General features: G+C 39.8%; 1 protein-coding gene across 1 annotated transcript in view; it reads left to right on the top strand.

The window, feature by feature from the left end:
• diaph2 (diaphanous-related formin 2) overlaps positions 1–20,869 on the top strand; it is a 434,333-nt gene that overhangs the window by 351,798 nt on the left and 61,666 nt on the right. The window contains exons 25-26 of the mRNA XM_038699417.1: positions 3,508–3,672; positions 12,746–12,881. Coding sequence (XP_038555345.1) covers positions 3,508–3,672; positions 12,746–12,881 — 301 coding nt within the window. The remainder of the gene's footprint in view (positions 1–3,507; positions 3,673–12,745; positions 12,882–20,869) is intronic.

The raw sequence follows: 20,869 nt of genomic DNA, 5'->3' as shown, positions 1-20,869 counted from the left end.
GAGAATTATAAAGGGAATGTGTTTGAAAGAGACAGTGGTAGACAGGAAGAAATAGAAAAAGCTTTATCTTTGGAGAAGGAGAGACAATGAAGGCTACAATGACTGTGAGAAACCAAGGGAAAGAAAAGAGTAATGGACAAACTGACAGAGACAAAAAAATGGTTGTGTGTGTGTGTGCACGTGTGTGTATGCGTGCGTGCATGCCTGTTCATTCTGTGTCAGTATGTGTGTTTGATGAAGCCTCTACCATACCGGTTGTGCGGCTGCAGGATAGTGTGCGTCAGGCTCCATCAATATGACATGTCTTTGATGTGGAAATACAAGGAGCAAAAGCCCAGCCAGCCTCAGTCCAGTCCCCGTCGGGATACATCTACCACTGTGCATGTGCATACGTGTGTGTGTGTGTGTGTGTGTGTGTGTGTGTGTGTGTGTGTGTGTGTGAGTGTGAGAGAGAGAGAGAGAGAGAGAGGAGAAGGAGAGAAAACGAAATGCAGAGAGCCACAAGCCACAACAAGCACCAAAAGTAACCACTGCCTCAATGATTTTTAACTACCATTCGACAAGGGAGGCAACAATGGTGGCCTGAACATTTCCTGAGCTAAAAGCACTGTGGACTCTAGTGCTGTAGAGTGGAATGAATATTTTATCTAAATACTGTTAATAACCATTTCCATGCCAGACTACTACCAGCATGTCCATTGCTGCTAAATTGACACATTAATATTTGACTTGCCTTTTGGCATGAACCTGTTGCTGATCCTTGTTTTCAGTTTAGCATTATAAATATTCATGCTTTCCATGTTTTTTTTTTTTGTTTTTTTTTTACAATTATCATTTCATCCTTTGGAGTCAATTTTTCATTTTGACCAATTAGGCATTGTTGAGACATTTAAAATAAAGCTCAGTGTAGCACTTGAAACTGACTGCAGTAGTATTTTTGAGTGAAGCATTGAGGTTCAGTTTCACTATTAAATGTGCACCATATGGCGTTATTCATGTTAGATTTTTCCTTAGAAAGGGATTTTTCTTTACAAGGATTGTTTTAAGACTTTACCGAATAAATACAACTCCAATACAGTACAACTATGTCAGATGGATTTTGAAAAGATATCTTTCTTTGGCAAAGTTTTACTTTTACATTTACCCGTCAGGCCCCTGAGTTTTCACACACAAGTGGAGTGAGGGGGAGGTGGACAAAAGAAGAGATAAAGGCAGTCTGGCAGAAGCAAGGGGGGATAAATCAGGTCCAGGCAGACAAGGAGATAGAGACAGGGAAGAGGAAAGACAGAAAGATGAGTCCATCCACCAGGCCCATGTGGACTTGCTGCTAACCTGGACTGTACCATCGCTGTTTCGGTAAAAACTAGCTTGCAAGGAGGTAATCCTACCAGCCTACCCTGTCAGTGCTTTTATTCTCTCTGAGCTACACAAAGGCATTTCCACACATGCATGCTTACATGTGAAAACATGTACTGTGTGAGCACAAACACATCACACACATACAGTCACATGTGAATGTTTTATTTATATCCCAAAAAGTGTGAGTTAATAACTTGCCTGGGGACACAGAACAATCCATGGACCTCAACATGGATGTCTTCCAAGATGACAGAACAAACAAACAGATAAATGGCATTGTAGAAAAATAGTGGCTTTCACATCATAGTGACAGATTGCTCAGAAAGAACAATATCTTGATAACTGTTGAGCCCTGACAATCACAGGCCACATGCTGTACCGCCAGCCTGTGTATGTTGCCAAGGCGCCTGCATATGAGCACTAATTGCCTATAACTGTACCCGTGACACAGAAGTGGCTGCCTTGCTTCTCTTCATTGCTTGACAGTAACTGTGTCAATATATTTATGATAAATTAAGATATATTTCTCAAGACAGACTGTGTGTACTTTTATTTGAAAGTGATCAGATCGGATGTGTGTTTCCAGACATTACCAACCTATCTGGTTGGGCTGCTGCTGTAACAATGTAGGAATCAGTAACTATGTATGTATGCTGGTGACACAACTTTCCAACTTCTAGGTTTGCCTTTACAGAAGCCTCCAGTCAAAGTGTCAGTGACTCAAAAGACACTTTGAAATCCGATTTGAGCAGCCAGGGGTCTGGATTTGCAAAAATCGATTTGCATTCCATGTGTTTTTTTCTTTTGCTGTCCAGACTTTCTGAAATCAATCTGGATATACCAAAAAAACTGATTTGTGGTGGCAGGCTGTCCAAAACACAGATAGTGACACAAAAACCTTATGAAAACTATGTTTTAGTACATTTTGGGTTTTATTTATTTATTTAATTTGTTTGCTCTGGCCATCAGTTTTATCTGCAATGATAGCATTGTACTCACCAAATCACTTGATCAAATCTCGAAACATAGTATAGCAATGACAAACCCATAGGTTAGTCAAACTTCTTTGTAAGAGAAAACAAGGGCCAATGGCACATATATATGCACACTCACGTTTTTTCTGTACAATAAAGACTTATTAGAAACATTACTGGGATGCTCCCTTTTGTTTTACCTAAAATAAAGTGGTAGTGGTAATGAGGCAAAACCTCTTGCTTGTTTTTTACCTTTTTGATCACCTGACTGCCCATGTTTGTTGCTCTGTTGCCATGAAATCTCACTAACTACTTGGAAGTACTGTACAGCGCTATCATAAACAATAACTGACAGCCAGGGCTATAAAAATACAAACAGATTTGTTTTCAGATTTGTTTAAAAATAAGAAAGATGAAAATGATTAAAGACACTGCAGGTGTTGGATACCATTGCTGATGCATTGAAACCAGTACTGGTGGAATTGATACAGTGTGGTGGGTTTTTTGTTTTTTTCTGTGTTTGCGGTACATGCATGCATGTACATGTTGGTGTATGCAGTATGTGTGTGTTGTGTGAAGTTGTATCATCCTCATCCCACGCAGGGTGTGTGAGCCCAAGTGTTCAAGCACAGTCTCCATGAGGTCAGTGGCTGCTGTGATAATGCTTAACTGATGCCGCCTGTCAATAGCCATTCACCAGCAGAAAAGTGCTCTGCCTGTTCAGTAAATTACACAGTGCGACGTGAGCTGTGAGGTTCAAAACAACCTGACCCCACTGTTGTTTGGAGAAACAATAGAACAATGACTGCAATCAGCTTTTCCAGCAACCATCTGTGTCATGCTGCTGACTACAAAACACCTTTCCATTACTCCAGGGCTGCAGCTATTAGCTCACCATGGCATTGACTCCAAAGTGAGTTGGAGAGGTTATTGTAATGGCACATTAGATTGTCTCTGACCCTTCTTTATCCAGGGTTTTGTTTTTCTGACCTTGACATAGGTGGGCTTTTTGAATACTATAAAGCCTGCGAAGTGATCATTTCTCAAAATGGCTTGTGTTTTCACAATTGAACATATTTGTGAGGTGTCATATTGCTGATTGCAGTAGACTTTAAGTGTGTTTTGTCTGTATTTGAGACATGTTTATCTCCTTTTCCCTTGACTCTGTCCTCACGGCTTCTGCAAGCATGCCCGCGAGCAGTATGAAAAACTGTCCACGATGCACAAGAACATGCAAAAGCTCTACGAGAGCATTGGCAGCTATTTTGCCTTTGACCCCCACTCAGTCAGTGTGGAGGATTTCTTCGGAGAACTGGCCAACTTCCGCATCCTCTTCATGGTGAGTATATATTTTATATATGTCATCTTTACTGTTCTTTCAAAGTACACACAGACTAATAGAAGCCACCACCCACACATGCATTCTTTTGCATACACTTTCTCTTGCTTATACACATTAGATGTCATTGAAATGAGAACAGAATTTGTGTTGAACATGCACACATTTCCCTGAAACTGACTGATGGTGAAAATGTATGAACATTACAGTGTTATACTTCTATGGATGAAACTCGTGTGCGGGGACATATTTTCAGCAGAGGGAACTCACAGCCAAGTGCGCCCCGCTTAGTGTGTTGGAAGCGTGCCAAGCATGCTCTTGGTAATTTTCGTGGCCAGGCTCCATTAGCGTACCTGTGGCACACTTGGGCACGGGTAAGATCAGAAAGAATACATTACCATACATTATAGGTAGGTGCGTTAGAGGCTGTGACAATCATAGCCAATCACATTCACTACTTTCATCCCCTGTAACCACAGGGCTCTCCCTGTCATGATTCACACCTGCAGAGAGGAAACTCATTGTTATCTGTGACGTTCAGAGTTTCAATGAATACAGTAGCTCAAATATACTTGCAAGAGTATGTGGTACCTCTTTTTAGTTGAATTCATTTTTGTGGTCACCATGTTTTCAATGCATAATAGTGGGACATTATATTTGTCATTGCAGAGATCTATACAGTAACAGCCTGCAGTTAACTACCGCCGCATTGCCATAAATAAGATGAAAATAAGATGAATGAATTTAATATGTGCTCTAGCTATTTGCATGTTTTCTAAAATTATTTTTTAAAGTTCAATCAAATTACATTTGTCTTATTTACTATGGAAGCAAATAAAGGGCATACATATTCAAATTTTAAAAGCCACCGAATACCAAATATTGGAATTTAAACACCGCTCAATACATAGAATTGAAATATTTTACTTTGGAAATAATGTATCTGAATGTATTTGTTCTGAATTCACCTATTTGAAATTAAAATATGTAATTTCTTTATTTGCAGTTCCTAAAGCTCAATTTGAATATCGTATATATAGTCAATGTTCACAATTTTAAATCCAAAACTTTAAGTTTAAGAATAAAAAAATAAATAAACAATAAATTCAGGTTGCTCAGATTTATTTCAAAAAATTCAAATACAACAGTCAAATTGAATTAGTAACATTCACTGAAAACAGCAACATGCGATTTACAGGAGAGAGTAGACTGATTCTGATTTTGATCTACTACACCTACTCAGTATCCTTTGCCAGAAGACTCACCACTATTCCTCTAATTGGCTGTAGCATTCCAGATAACTAAAGCCTAGATGATGCTAACCGGCGTTGCCAAACCAGACAAGCCCTGAAAAAGAGCGACTCAGCCCCGGCAGCTCACATTTTTGGTTCCATAGCATAATAACAATAAAACAGTATGCTGTGCTGCTCTGAGAAGGTGTGCAGCGGACCACACAAGACATTTTAATTTTTGGCACCATGATGGCAGGGCGCTGCTAGATTGGCATTGCTACAGACTGTGCCGCGCCTTCTCCCACTGTGGTGCATAGCGAGTCACCAAGATACCAAACTGGCAAAACTGGATGTTAAAAGGGTACTTAAGTGATTTGGTATTGCATGGCCAAGAAATGTCAGAATTGAAGCAGCAGTGGTTGAGATTTTAGTCCTTAGTGCCAGTCAAGCTCTAAAAACACTTGAACCTTCACTCCCCATAATAAAACATATTCACAGCTTTTTACAGAACCCTTCCTGCCTGATAGAAATGCCTACCTACATCTTCCAAACCCCGACTCCAAAGTTGGCTTTCTGTTATAATGTCCCCCCATGCTTTCAAGCTGAGGTAACTCCAACAATGTCACTGTACAGCTCTTTTTGTAGATCTACAGGAGTCATTATACAACTGTAAACTGGACGTGAGCAACGAGGGTACAAACATTTACCTCCCAGTCATCTGATTTTACCTCACAATGTGTGCTTTTGAGCCAATCAGTTTCAGTTGTTGGGGTGATTTCACATTCTTTCCTCAGCTTGTTTATTTTCTGGTCACCTATTTTGATCTTTATATTCCCTTGGTTGGCCCTGACATGCTTTTCAGTACTTCTTTTAAGTTCTTCTCCACAAGAATGTAACTGCACTCACCTGCTGTGTGATTTCCTTCCATATGTCATCTTTTAGTAGGTCATAATGCCACTGTGTCTGCCAAAGATCTTTTCTGACATAACCTCTTTTTTGTCACTGACGTTTTTCTTTTTCATTTTCTTCAATGCCATCTTAGTCTGAAAGGTTATAAATAGAGGTTTCTTCTTGATAACAATACTCCCAAAGTGTTTATAATCAGAAAATAAACATGTGATAAATAGTTTATAACAAATTGTTATTGTAACTTCTTGATGTATTTCTCAAGAACTGCATAGTGAATGATAATATAGTAAAACACAGTTGTAATAATATAACAAAATTCATAGGGTAAGTTATTATTGCTAACAAATACTGCATATATGCAACAAAAAGTTTGGGACAGAATCAGTGAATTAAGTAATTCACTTATAATAATCATGTAGTCCTTGTGCAGGGGGTTCATTATGGGTCTTCTCATACATGACAACATGTGGGTGAAAAAAAATCTGAATGTTTTATGAATTCTAGCAGTTAGACGATAGCTTGACAGTGTTCTTTCAGGCCCATTAAAAATGTAGAAATGCACTGAAACCTGAAGCTTGGCTCAGTAGCCTATTTGCACTTTGCTGTATTTGTAAACCGCACAATACTGTTTAGGCTATAATTTGAAGTAAACTATATTTTATTTATGGTACTTTACTGTATTAGTGTGTAGTGTATTTGAAATGAATTTGCACAGTACATAATGTTATATAGTATATGCTACATCCAAATGGGAAACAAAAATGCTTAATTATTTTTATTCTTTATTATTAAACCTTTATTTAACAACTTTATTATTTACGGCCTGGCAAGAAAGGATTAGCCACTTGCGGGGAGGGGGAGTGGATACAAGTATAATGGCATTTACTTGAGTATATAGAGAGTCAGATGTTTAAATCTGCCTAACATAACTTGGCTTTTGTTTTTAAAGAGTAGAGTAGACACTTATGAACTTTTTCTTCCTACTAGTACTGATTAAGGAACATCTAGTGCTGACCTGGGACCTGTGAGGAAAGAACAAAGTTATAAAACAGATTAGAATATATTATTTTAAAGTAGAAATGCTGAGAAGTAAAGAAGGTATAATGTCAGTGTCTTACTGATAAAAGAGGCTTGGGCAAGTTTCTTAAGCTGTTCTGCCTGTGTGTATGTGTGTGCATGTGCTGTCACTATGGCGCATTGCAGATCTTGCTGGATTTTGTTAGTGCTAATGAATCTAGAGAAGAGGTTAATATTCCCAAGTCCTAAAGTAGATGAAATTGCATTTCACTATCCTCCTGAGACTTTAAAATTATTTTGTGTATGGCTGAGACAAGATTTTTGTGAAATGTGTAATATTTCCATCTACTAAAATTACAATTATGGAACACAAAAATAGTATGTATGTATTCCCTATAATGTCTACACAATTTACAGTATTTTTGTCTAAATGACTACAATAAAAGTATAAAACAAATGAAAAATAATGACTACTGAGGTAAAAGTACTGGATAAAAGTGAAACAAAAATGTCCTGCTGCTTGCCATTGTTACAGGAAATGTGGTTAATGAGAGCAGTAAATAGAGCACATGGGGAAAAGAAGATTTGTTTTTAAAGAGATAACAATAATGACAAGGTAAACGCCACATCATCACAGAACAAACTGAGAGTTCCTTTTTTTCCGGAGTACACAAGTCTGTTAAACATTGATTCAAGTGTCTTTGCTTTCCCACCTTCTACAGTCTATCCAACCCTCCTGGCACTGCCCCAAAACTTCCCGGTGTCAGGATGATGACATGGTGTCCAGAAGGCATGCTCTCAGTCTTCACAATCCATTAATGTAAATGCCAAGGTCCCCTTGTCTGAATCCTTTTCCTCTCTTTACTCTGATCCCCATCTGAAACCAACTTTTCATTCCCACTGATCAAAGTACACCAGCACACAACACAACACTCCCTCAAGGATTCTAAAGTTGCATATCTCTAAAAGAGGCATCCACCCAAGAAAATAAATTATTCTCTCAAGCAAATAGCTACATATGAATATTTTATTACTGATTTAAACTTTCCTGCTATGGATAAGGGGAGGGAAGTGAGTGGGATAAAGTGTTGTGGTGGGGTTTGGGAGGGGTGGGGGTGGTGGTGGTTATAAGTTAATGTATTCATATAAAAACAATCCTTTAATCACCATATTCTTCAGATATTATTTATAGTTTTTGGCTCCTCAGCTCTGCTGACAGAAAGGCTAATCCCATCTGCTTGCAGAGCACAAGGATTCAATGGTTGTTTCTACTTGAATGTTGTTGAGTTTTTTTCTTACCCTGTGAAAACAACTGAGCTAGCTCCTTTGCAGCAGCATCCTCAGCTTTTCTTGTCAGTGAAGGAATTTTAGGGAAATGTCTGCTAGTCATTTATCTCTGACAAAGTCGACCTACATCAACCATTACTGATTTGTTCCAAATGGCAAATCTAATGAACACCATGACTTCTTGGCAGCTAATAATTAAAAAAAAAAGACCCCTGAATTTAACTGCTTGATATGCCTGCAATGCCTCCCTTTATTTCAATATTGAGACATTGAGTTGTTTGACTCAGACAAAACATCTTCGCTAACTTCTATGTCGCATTGCCCTGTGTAATGCATTCACAGCACAAAGCACCCGCAGTATTAAAGAATTCCATTGCAATACAGTCACCCTAAATTGCTTTTACTAAAAAGCAAGGGCTTAATGCACCCGACCGACATGAGGCATTTGAGTAAACGCATTGACAGACAGTCCTCACAGAACTGAATGTAACTGATAAGAGAATCCATTAACTCTATTTTCCTTCTGTTTCATTCTCTTTCTCTCCCTCACTCCCGTCCCATTCTCTTTTTTCTTTCTGTGGCCAATGAAATATTATTTGATTTCAGCACATGGAGTCAGTATTCGAAGAGTCCAACAATTTGTTAATTTAATGCGACTGCCATATTCTGAAATAGAGTATGAGTGAAATGCAATCGCAGGGTCTGTATGTGTAATCCTGACCAGGAGCATGGGGGATGAGGGTTTTTCCATTAATGAGTTATCAAAGCACAACAGATGGGCTGGGATGAGCTAACAGTCTTCCTTGTTAATTGAGTGACTTTCTAATAAGACCAAAAGACCCAGACCGGGTTCACAAAGTAGCAAGATAGAGCATCTATGAGATTAGAATGATGATTTGTGAGTGTGCCTGTGTGTGTGGGTGCAGCCATCCACTTTTGAGCCCATTTGATTTTTCTAAAGCTTGCTAATTCCTTCACGATATGACAAATTATCATAATCATGCTGATAATGCTCAAGATGATGCTCTGACAGTGCCACTCTCCCCACCTTCTTGCTGAATCACTTTCATGTTTCCTCTGTATTTTTACTTACACTAGCGTGACAGTCATAAAAACCATTGCACCAGATTTTGGAGGTCACCTATCAGTATGGGAATATGTCTATACCACAGAACAGAAGTCTCACAATCTGTAACCTATAACTTTGTGAAGCCATTTCTCCCCACCTACTGGCAAACAGTGTAACAGATGGCTAATAAACACATTTCCTGCTTATAGCCCAGGCGCTGTAGTGTTTGTAAAATTCAAATGAGATATAGCAGTGCCACTCTCTGTGTGAGATCACTGGTGCAACTGAGCAGTTGGAAATACTCATTGCTCCCTCATTGGACTGGCAAACTTGTATGCATGGGAGGGGAGCCATGCTCTGGGAGATGTATTGCGTTGTGCAGGGTCAAGGAAGAACAGCAAACACACTTCATGAATTATTGAAAGAACAGACCTGGAAGGGGAAAAATGCTGCCTTGCCCTTGTTGGTGGATTGGACCTGGGGGTTGCACAGCATTCACTTTTCCAGCCAGGTATAGATAGAGGAGTACTTATAATCTCCCTCTTAGACAGGCTGGAGGCCATAAGTGTGACATACTCTCTGTGAGCCTGAAAAGCAAGAATGTGCTGCATCAATAGTGTTGCTGACAACACCCGGCATTAAGGTGTTATTATGCAAAACCATGCATTTAGTTATGTCTTTTTGAGATGATTCCAATTCCTCTAAATTTACATACCCCCTGTGCAATATGTACACAGTATTTGCACTGGATTTTCCTACTTTACACCAGAGGGGATCAGGGCACAGAGCCTGTCATAAACATGGCCTCTGGACTGCAGGATTTCAGAGTTGTATTTAAGTAGTTATTATGTAGAATGAGGGCCACAAAGGACACTGTCTACCATGGGAGATAATATCATGTGGGGGGTGGGTTAGTTTGAAGTGCCGCACTACATTTCTGACTGTAGTCTTTTTGTTGTATCTCTTATTCAATTCCCCATTCTCTATTTTATTGTTATCCATTTTCTAAACCTTTGTAATTGGATGATTTAGTTTGCAAAGAAAATCCTCCCTATAGTGCATTTCTGTATTACAGTAATTGGTAGCCATTAGTAAAAAAAATAAACTGGGTCTCATTTTTTTCTTTCTTATTCCCAACATTTCTTAGACTTTAAGCAAAAATATCAGCCTCAGAAACTAAAATCAATAATATAACTACCTGTTATCGCCAGACTGAAGTTATGTACCTAGGACACTTGAGCAAGTTTCATTCACTCAGAAAGGCAATGAGATATGGTCAACATATCTAGAAAATAGTTTAATGAATGAACCGCCATACTCAAACTAATCAAACTGTATATTTCAATATTAAATATTTGCCATGAAATTAATTAGATTTGTAATTCTTAATTAATTGGTTTGTGGTGCCACAGAAGTTAATACTGTAAAAACTACTCCTGCTGGACCCAGATGCCCCTGCCAGTGGGATTAAATATTTATTATACATGTATACATTGTATACATCAATTAGAAGATCAGAGTTATTGTAGATTGTTTTCATTTGAATATAATATTTATGCTTTCATTGGGTGCCACTAAAATGTTAGTGACAACCTTCACTGATGGACAGCTGACTGTGTGAAGGATAAAAGTAACTTGTTTTAGTGCTCACCTGAAATCAGATTGTAAATAGTGTGCTTTGATCTTGGATATATGAGCTCGAGAGAAAACGATGATGCATTCAAAAATATTTTTCAACATTGTTTGAATTCATACAAACATTTGAGCAGATTTGAGAGCAACTAGATCTTTTGTCTCATGTTCCAATGATGTTTAAATCTGGTTCCCTGCACTGAAGATTATTTTTGAAAATGCATCTCATGAGGCTTGTTTATCTCTTGTATGTCTTCCTACAATATTGAAAGTTGGCAAGAAAATGAGACCTGATACAATCAGTTGTTGCCAAAGGCAAACTAGGTAAAGAGAATGGTAAAGAGAAAAATAAGAGACCACTGAAAACATATTTGTTGCTATGGTAATTAGTGGTGCTGTGTGATTAGGGCAACATAATTACGTTGCATAATCATGTTTACATCCAGAATTAGTTGTTTGTTTAAAATAAGTTTTGCCTGCAGGATTTTATTTGTAATACACATAAATTATCTACGAAGTTATGCTGTAGATGTTGAGCAATGCAGTGATATTACTTCCAAAATGAATTGAGTCCTGTCAGTGAATGAGGACAGAAATTCATTTGATTTGTGCTGCCAGTGCTGCCCATCACTTAAACAAAATGTGCAAGTTAGCAGTTCCATTACCGACTATACAGCACAGCTCTTACACACTCTGCAGCAAAGTGCACACAGTCAATATCCCTTACAGAGTGTAGCTGTATCATTTACAATAACCTTGATGCAGTGATAAAAGTAGGTTGATTTTTAAGTGGTCACCAACTTTAAGCAGATGACAAAGCAAAACATCCCTTCTTATGTTTGTGTAATGCACACAATACAAAACTCACTCCACCCCCCCACCCCCCCACCCCCCCCATTGCCCTTGTCATCCCACAATGAGACAGTGACAATGAGGGCTTGTGTCCTTGGACACGGAGCAAATCTCTACTATTGACTGGCATGATGAGCTGCTCTTTCCTTGTTCCTTACCCACAATCTCTGTAATCCCTCTCTTTTAGCTGCCAACATGACACACACACACACACACAAGGACCACAGGGGCATTAGATGGTGGGGGGCAACTGTCGCCACTTATTATATCAGTGCACAGACAACGCCATGCCTTCACTTACTGACACACACACACGCATACATAAGGGGGGGATACCATGGATGAGCACAAGCACAAAGATACCCATGGACACCGGCTCATATGCATGTATACACATACAGTGTGACCTCTCACACAAATACACCTATGATGGATCCTGCCAAGCGCTGTGCCACAGGCCTAAGATGAGAGCACATTTTGTTGTCTCCAAAGGTCACACAGTTGCATCTTACTCTTTGTTGGCACAAGAACAAACTGACACATTTGTAAAAGCTGAATCCGTACCGTTGATTATCTCTTTTTCTCGGACTCCTTCCTGACATTTCAGCCTGTCACAAAGGAGGGGGAGGAGGAGGAGGATAGTATCTCTTTCTCCCTCCTCAGAGACTGGCACACTGCTGCTACACTTCTCATGCTAGGGCCCCTCATAGTAAAATATGGAAATATACTGGCATGGTAAAAACATGTGATGATCATCTAGCCTTTTTTATACATGTGCCATGTTGTTGTATTATTGACAACAAATCAGCTTTTTGTGTTAATGAAAATATGCAGAAACCTTACTGACAAATATGCTTGTATTAAAAAAGGTCTACACAAGGCATGATATATTGTTTATTCCAGCTTATCTCTAACTATCAAACGAATCTCTGAATAAGAATTTGCTGATGGCATGCTACTGCTTGTGAACACTATACAGTAGTGAAGACACTAACAGAGTGGTGGTGACAGTAGCCATATTGTGATTTTATCTGTGTGTGTGTGTGTGTGTGCGTGCGTGCGTGCGCCTCATCAGGAAGCAGTGAAGGAGAACCACAAGAAGAGGGAGATGGAGGAGAAGATCAAGAGAGCCAAGCTGGCGAAGGAGAAGGCAGAGCGCGAGAAGCAGGAGCGCCAGCAGAAGAAGAAGCAGCTGATTGACATGAACAAAGGTATGCCACTTCTCCCTGCACCACCACAGAGACAGAGACGGAGAGGCAGGTGGGGAGTTATGAGGAGGAGAACAGGGAGGATGGAAAGGGGGGGCTGGGGGGAGCTTCACATAGATTTGAACTCTGAAGGAACAGGATAATGTGTAGGAGTGGGGGGAGTCATCTTTTTTCAGCTATGAAGGAATCTTATACTTACTCCCACAGCCGATACAATGCTCCCAAACAACAGACAGATTATGCTACTTTTAGCTTGCTTTTTTTCCATGGTACATTTGCTCACATAGACAGAAACATTCTCTCCTGTAGTAATATGCACATACATTTCTAAACATTTCTAAACATTTAACACATTCAATGTATATAAGTGTTATAATTTCACAGTTGCAAGAGTAATTGGAGTGTGGTCATTAATAAACACAAAGACTTTGTTGAGCCCTCATAGAACTGACAGAGGCTTGCAGGATTTAGGTCACATGTAAAGATAGGAAGCTGGGGTCAACTTATAAAAGAGTTTGAAAGTTGCTTTGTAGATTAGGCTTCTAACACGCCAAGCTGTTGCTGCTGGTTTATCACTGGTCATGTACAAGAGCAAATTGTTATTCATCCAGGCTATTTGCAGGGCAGCTTGCTATATTTATTGTTGTGAATCATTGGAATTAGTATGTTGTCCTCCAGCAATGGCAGTAAACCACATATTGATTAGTATAAGTTGCAGTTGTTCAGACATGAAAAGTTAAAGTGACAGAGCTGGATGCATGTGTCTAGTTATGCCAATGACATTGTGAAGGAATTTCAAGCCTGAAGGGGCTTTGCAAGCAGTCACTGTGGTCTTTTGTCCATTTTTTTGACAAACAGACTGGGATTTCTACAATTCACCAGCTTCTAAATGTCAGCGCCAGCCAAGGACCTCTCTGTAGCTCAGCCACATTGGGAAATATGACAAGACAGTCTTCAGTATGCCACAAACTCTCCAAGATAATTGATGCATGCTACAGTTTTTCCCTCCCTATTTTTTTTTTTCCCTGAGCAGTGACCTCTTTGAAAGCTTCACTTTTAATAATCCAACATGGCTGAGCTGAAAGAGGCTGTCTACCCCTCTCTCTCATTCTGGCTAACCAGATGGAGAAGGGCAGAGAAGTAGGTATGATATTAAATAATTTCAGCCAGAGCAGATTTTGATCTCGGTTTCTGAATGCCATAATATGACTTGTATGAATAAAACATTAGGGATGACATGGGCAACGTTGCCTGCAGCCTTGGAGATAGTGGGGATTGTCCTCGACACCAACACCTAGCTCGTTGGACTGTCGCGATCACAATGACCTTGGCAGTAATGAAACACACACTTTTAAATTCAAGATGTGCTAAACCCAGGCTGCTTTTCCCCTGTCAAGGTTCTTACCTGCATTGACTACGCATTTTCATTAAACCTTGAATAGTTCCGTTTTGTGTACTAACTTGTCTCTTTGTGAAATGTAATCAGAGAAAGGACCATCAAATGCTGAGCACTTCAAACGGATCCTGTGAATGGAAATGAATTTGAGCCAGAAGCAGGTTGGAGGTTACAGCAGCTTGGTGTTCTGCTTTTGTGTTTCTCTTTAAGCTGTTAGGTTGGAACCCACATAGCAGGATATTCAGTGTTTTCTTGTTGCACATCTTTCTTTTCTGTGCCTCCACTCTCTAGTTGACAGCCTTGGCTTGAGAGTCTTGGCTCTTCTCTCCCATTCTGTTCAATTCAACATTCAGTGTGTGCTTCGGATATTTTGAGGACTTAAGTTGTTTGAGAAGACTTTTCACATCAATATTTCATGCTGAGCATCACCCGTGTTTTCTGTGAAGGTTGATGAAAATAAGATAGATGCACAAAGAGGCTTTTAAAAATTCCTTTTACCATCAATTAATCATGTCCAAACATTTTCTGCATTCATTTTACGATTAAAATGTTGAAAGGCTAATTGAAGTGGTGCAATACATCTCTAGTTTAATATACACATTCTTGTTTTCCCTATTTGAATCATGGAGGGAGGGAGTGGGGGGGGGGGGGGGTATATAGATAATACATTTTTATGTTTACAAATCCATTAGCTCGAGCAGATGGAGTAAACATATGGCCATTGTATTATGAGAATTATGTACAGGTCAGTATTGTATCTGTTTTATGGATTTACTGATTTACTAATTTTATTGCTTAAAAAGATTGATGGATCATACTATTGTGTTTAATGCAATTTCAAGAGGCTATTTTTGAGAAGGGATAGATTTTTATGTCATTTCACAAATTGCGACCTAATCCTCTTCGCTTGCAAATGATTAACAATGAAATGCATATTTAATGAGAATTTAATTCATTTAGCTTTTGCCAGGATGGCACCAGGGTGGGGGAGGGGAAACAGACAAATGCTTTTAGAAAACTGATTAAAAATAAATAAAAAATTCTCACATTTCCCAGTTGATAAAACTTGAGATTATACCCTCTGCGAGTGCACTGACGTGTACACTTCTTCAACAAGCATGATTGATAGATGAGACAAGTGCAGAGCTAAACGTGTTTTCCTTGTGAAGTATTACAAATCCCAATGTAGGAAATTGCTTATGAAATCATTACCCGGTCACCCCATTTGTTTTAATTTGCTCTAAGTGGATTTCCATATTCTCTAGAACTGACCAGATGTTCAACATCTACTAAATCGCTTTACTTCACTGGAAATAACTGTTGAACACTGTAGAATAAACCGAAAATAATGCCTCTTTCTAAAATAGAGGAAGATGGTTCATCACACCAGGATATTTTTTATTGCGGCATATGAAACAATGTCACAAGCAGCATGCTGAGTGTGTCAAGAGCTGCAGCGTGGTAGAGCATCTGGACTTTGTTTCTGTAAGGCATTTGTGAGGAGTAACAGGTCCCTCAGGCCACCTACTCGGCTGGTATCACCAGGGTCAGTGCCCCCGTCTGGGGCAAGTGTCTGCACCCACATGTCAACTGTGTTCCCCAGTCAGATCCACTAAGCTTTGAACAGAGCAGAACAGAGTGCACATGCTGCTTTGAGCACAATGCAGCTTGGTATAAGGCACATAGGAATAAACAAACGACAAGTTTTTTGAACATTTTTATTTAGTCCAAGCATTTCTCCGAGGTACCACAAAGAAAGAGTGGAGAACGTTGTGTTTAACATGTTTTCTGTCAACTTTTCTCAGACCTACTTTACACAGTATGGTTTTCAGTATGTGAAGAGTTGCAATAGCTTGTGTACCAGCCCCCTTCCCCATATGAACCTCTGAAAAACATGTTTATTGCCAACCTGAGGAATATCAAGTTTAGAAGCATATTGGTTGTAGCCAGTGAGTTTTACAACAACTTTTATGAGTGTACCAACTGTCTGCCATCTTACTCGACTACACACATTAAATGTAATCCACCTGGACGTGTGCAGTATTAGATGAAATCCTTTTCTTAGCTAATCTTAGGTGTCAAAATAAAATGTTTTGAGTGGAAAACAAACTTTTTGTATTAACATTGTCCTAGACAGTATTATTATAAATTATTAAACCCCAAAAAACACATGTAGAGGCTTCACAGATGCTGTTTTTATAATTAAGTTTTACCTGCAAAGTGATTTTTTTTTTTTACTGTACGAATTAGATCCCACCCATCCGCTTCAATCCATTTTTGCAACAGCTTGCAGACACCAGCAGATTGCAGACCCATACATTGAGTTGCTCAGTGGGAATATTATAGTGGGAAAATAGGTTTTGTGGTGTTATGCTAAAGGTGTGTTCATTTAACTATTGAATACATATTATCATCATCTTAAATGTAGTTATCATTGTTCACACAACAGCTGGAACAGCTTGTATATACATATATCACTGTGTTTAAAAACCAGCCCATTAATGGAAAATACAGGTCTTATTATGTTCAACTTCTCAAAGACACAACAAAATGCCCATAAAGCCGTTTTTTTGGGTATTGGAGATCAAGGCATTTTTCCCGTTAAGCAAAGCCTGCTAGAATGAGGTCTCCATGTCTCTATTATTCTCTGCAGAGAGAAGTTGGCATATTGACAAGGATGGGCCTGTAACTTCTATTTATGCATCCTCCTTGTCAACCTTTCACACTTTGGGGATGAACTAGTGTACGTTTACATACATAAAAGCAGGTCCCTCTTGAAAAAAGCATTAAATTTACCAAATAAAAGGTTGGTGACTGCATTTCTGTACATGTTTTGTACATTTAAGTATTATTCATATGCTTCAGTCTACATGCTAATACATGATGGCTTTAAAATATAATGTAATGTAATATTTGTCGGAAAATACACATTTACGATTCTGACAAATTAAGATCCAGCTATTCTTAGAGGCTGATAGTTTATTAAGATCACTTGTATTGATTCTCTAAAGCTAACATGTTGTCATCAGAAAGTGTTCTCTTTTCCCTGTTGTGTGTGCTGTTTGTGCAAAGTGAAAATTCAAGTCTATTAGTGTGGCATGCTAAACTAAATTGACATATTTCTGTGCAGCTGTCTGACTGGTTGTGGCTGGCGGAGTCCTGTCAGGAATGACAGTGGCAGAGATGTGGATTGATGGCTTTGTGTGACACTGACAGCTGCCGGTAGGGCAGTGCATACCTGTGCCGCAGCCATGCCAGCTAGGTGATCATAGACAAGCATTGACAGGTGGAGGTGAGGTGGACAGGTTAGCTCTCGAAGTTTGCATAGTGTCTCCACAGCACAAGCGCCATGACAAACAATATTACCAGGGGAGATAGCTTGTAGAGATGTGGAGGTCACAAACTCAAGTAGATAAAACAAATGTTTCTGAGATTCTCACAATTTCTCAGCTTAGTTTGGGTAGCCAGTATTAGCTCGCTATAGAACATAAAGAACAAGGACAGACCTTTCCAGAATATAATGATGATATATGGCACAATCCTTCTGAATTTGCTGCCTATTTATCTCCTCACGTTTCATTTCTTTGTCATGCCAATGATGGCTTCCATGTCTGGTTATATATTTGTAGTTTCTGATGCGTTATAAAAATGAAGGCTCTTTCACTACATCTACAAGTTAATGTCACAGCAGTATAATGCCAAACTTGCTTTTTTCTTTGTCCTTGCATTTGAGCTGTGCCGACCCAGAGTGCAGGAAGTGCAAGCCGTGCTCTGAAACTCCCGAGTATGGATTGGTGAATTCCATCATTACCTTGAAAGATGGGAACAAAGGCACCAGGATTATCTGCTGTCATAGACCCATTCTAATAAATAACAGCATATTAGATTGCGCTGTATCTCCAGTCGAAATCGGAATCTGCCTCAAGGCGATGATCGCACACAGAATATGGCTGACTGCTTCTGAGCTAAGGCCTATAAGAGCAAGCAGCATGAATACAAAACATGGAGAAAAAGAGAGTTATCCATAAACAAAGCACATGCAATGATCAAATGCATCAGATTGACTGCAAAATTGCATTTTGTAAGTGAAGGTGATCTCATAACAATAAACATCATACCAAATTATAATATTTCCAAATGCATTTCCATAAATAAATGTCAGCATGAGGAAAACGAGACTGGCTTCACAGGAAGCCCTTTAATATTCTATGATAAATACCATAGTTCATTAGCAAGTAAGACAACACCAGGGAATAGTCTATCCCACATTTTGTGTGTCGGCCTTGCATTAAATTGCCAAGCTAAAGATGTTTTTTGTTTGTCTTTTTTTATTTGTGGCACCTTATTTTGTATTGAGAGAAAGACAAAGAACACATTTAGATTGCACCTTGATGCTTACTTTAATCTTTTATCTTAATTTAATTAATTAATTTGGTTAAGGTCACAATAAAGGAAGTGAGACATGCATCAGGTACACGTATTTCCTGTTTTCTCTCTCCTATTTCCTCTGAGTCTGTGTCTCTATTTCCATGTCTCTCCCTCACTTCTTCACACACACACTATATACTCATCCCACCAGGTCCTTTTCTCTATCCCATTGCTTTCATAACTGTTCCTCTTCTTAGTGAAATCAGCGCAGCACAGTTGACTCTCATTAATTTGTGGGTGGTTCAAGTGTCTGATCATTTCCCCTCCCAGATCTGGACCTCGCCAGTCACTTTACAGTCAATCAAACCTAATTACCCTCACTACAAAGACCATCAAATCCCATTGTCAAATCCATTTAGCTTCCCCAGACAGCAACGCCTTTCAGTGATGCAAACAGCCCATGTGTGGTTTGGTTCAGATGTTATCTTGATCTGGATTCCAAAACTGTGCAATTGCTATCCAAATGTGCCAGCCATGTAGAATGGGTATTCTACACTGCCCTGGATGGATGAAATCCAGAATGTTTATGGCATCTTAATATACTTCCGCATGCCAAAGCCTCTTTGACATCCCTTTTTTCGAATAACCCGATTTATTATAGTGGCCTTGGTATGAACAACCATATGTGCTAAATGTTTGTACAATGCCTTGCCATATACAAAAGCAACTATGCTGGCATAGCAATAATAGATCAGGGCCGTTCTTGTTCATACACCAGAACCGCACAGTAAAAGGTGTCGTTGGCTTGTTAATGTGTCGGGGGTTTGAGGTTAACCCAATCTACAATAAGCCTGTCCTTCTTCATCAACCCAGTTCACTGTGCCTGCATCCCCTTTGACAATACCTCCCCTGCAATATTTAAAACCAATCCGCTGACACTGAAATTGTCCTTGGAAGTAGACCAGTCAACAGTCCATCACTAACCCTGAGGATTGAGTCTGCACTTTCTGTTGCTGCTTCATAATAGAGGCCTTCTTAAGTGTAATTTATATTTCTGCGTCAAATCGACAGCGTAGGTGACGGTGTAGGCTACGAGGCTACGCAGAGGCTACGCCATCGCCTGCTGTGCACCTCCTCAAAAATGTAACTACAGGCGAGTTCAGCGCAGACAAAACGTAGCAGAACATTTTTTTCCTGCCTTTTTAACGCCGTTGTGTTTACAAACTTGTTGCAGCTGATTGGGTAACACCTGAGACACGCCCACCAAACGGGAGCAAACATACCTTGAAGCCCGTTGCAGAATGTTGTGCAACGTGAAGCGCTTTTAAGTAACACGCCGCTTTGAAGCACGTAGACCCTACGCAGGAGTATAAATGGGCCTTTCCATTTATACTCCTGCGCGTAGCCATGCATTTATACTTGTGCGTAGGTGTGTCCATCATTCTGCAATTACACCCCCAAACAAACTACAGCGTCCACTGTGTTGACTTTTTTTTCAGCCGAGCAGGCTAGCTTCCGGTTTAGAGCTCTGCTAACGTAAATGGGGTAAAATTGTAAACGTGTGGGTCGTGTAGCCTTTTCAAATGTTACCGACCGAATGGATCACATTCTGATAGCTAAACGAGTCATTTCGCTCGGATTGCGACGGTCAAATATATTGATTCACTGTGTTACAGCCGCCATTTTGGCTGCTAGTAAATGTTACCTCAAAGTGCGGGGTACTTCTGGTCGGCTCAGAGGCATTGCGGGACTACCCAGCCGACCAATCAGAGCTTACGGTCCCTGTCGACTCGACGTGTAGGGCGAGTTCAATCTCAAAACGTTTTGCACCAGTTTGCAACATTTTCTGATTGAACGACATGTTTCCTTGCAACGTTGCACAACGTTCTGCAACGGGCTTCGAAGAATGTTTGCTCCTGTTCGGTGGGCGTGTCTCAGGTGTTACCCAATCAGCTGCAACAAGTTTGTAAACACAACAGCGTTAAAAAGGCAGGAAAATGCAGTGCGCTTGCGTACACAACAGGGTGGTCAGGGGACCACCGTTTCCGTTGTAAACGTTTTGCTACGTTTTGTCTGCGCTGAACTCGCCACTGGTTACATTTTTGAGGAGGTGCACGTCAGGCAGGTGTAGCCTCTGCGTAGCCTCGTAGCCTACGCCGTCAATTTGACGCAGAAGTATAAATTGCACTTTATGATGCTTTCAGAGCAAAAGCGAAGCGAGCGTTCA

This window comes from Micropterus salmoides, unplaced genomic scaffold (assembly GCF_014851395.1).
Source record: "Micropterus salmoides isolate LMB-PRFRI ecotype aquatic unplaced genomic scaffold, ASM1485139v1 Ms_hic_scaffold_5, whole genome shotgun sequence".
NCBI lineage: Eukaryota > Metazoa > Chordata > Actinopteri > Centrarchiformes > Centrarchidae > Micropterus > Micropterus salmoides.
This window is presented reverse-complemented; position numbering and strand designations above follow the sequence as displayed.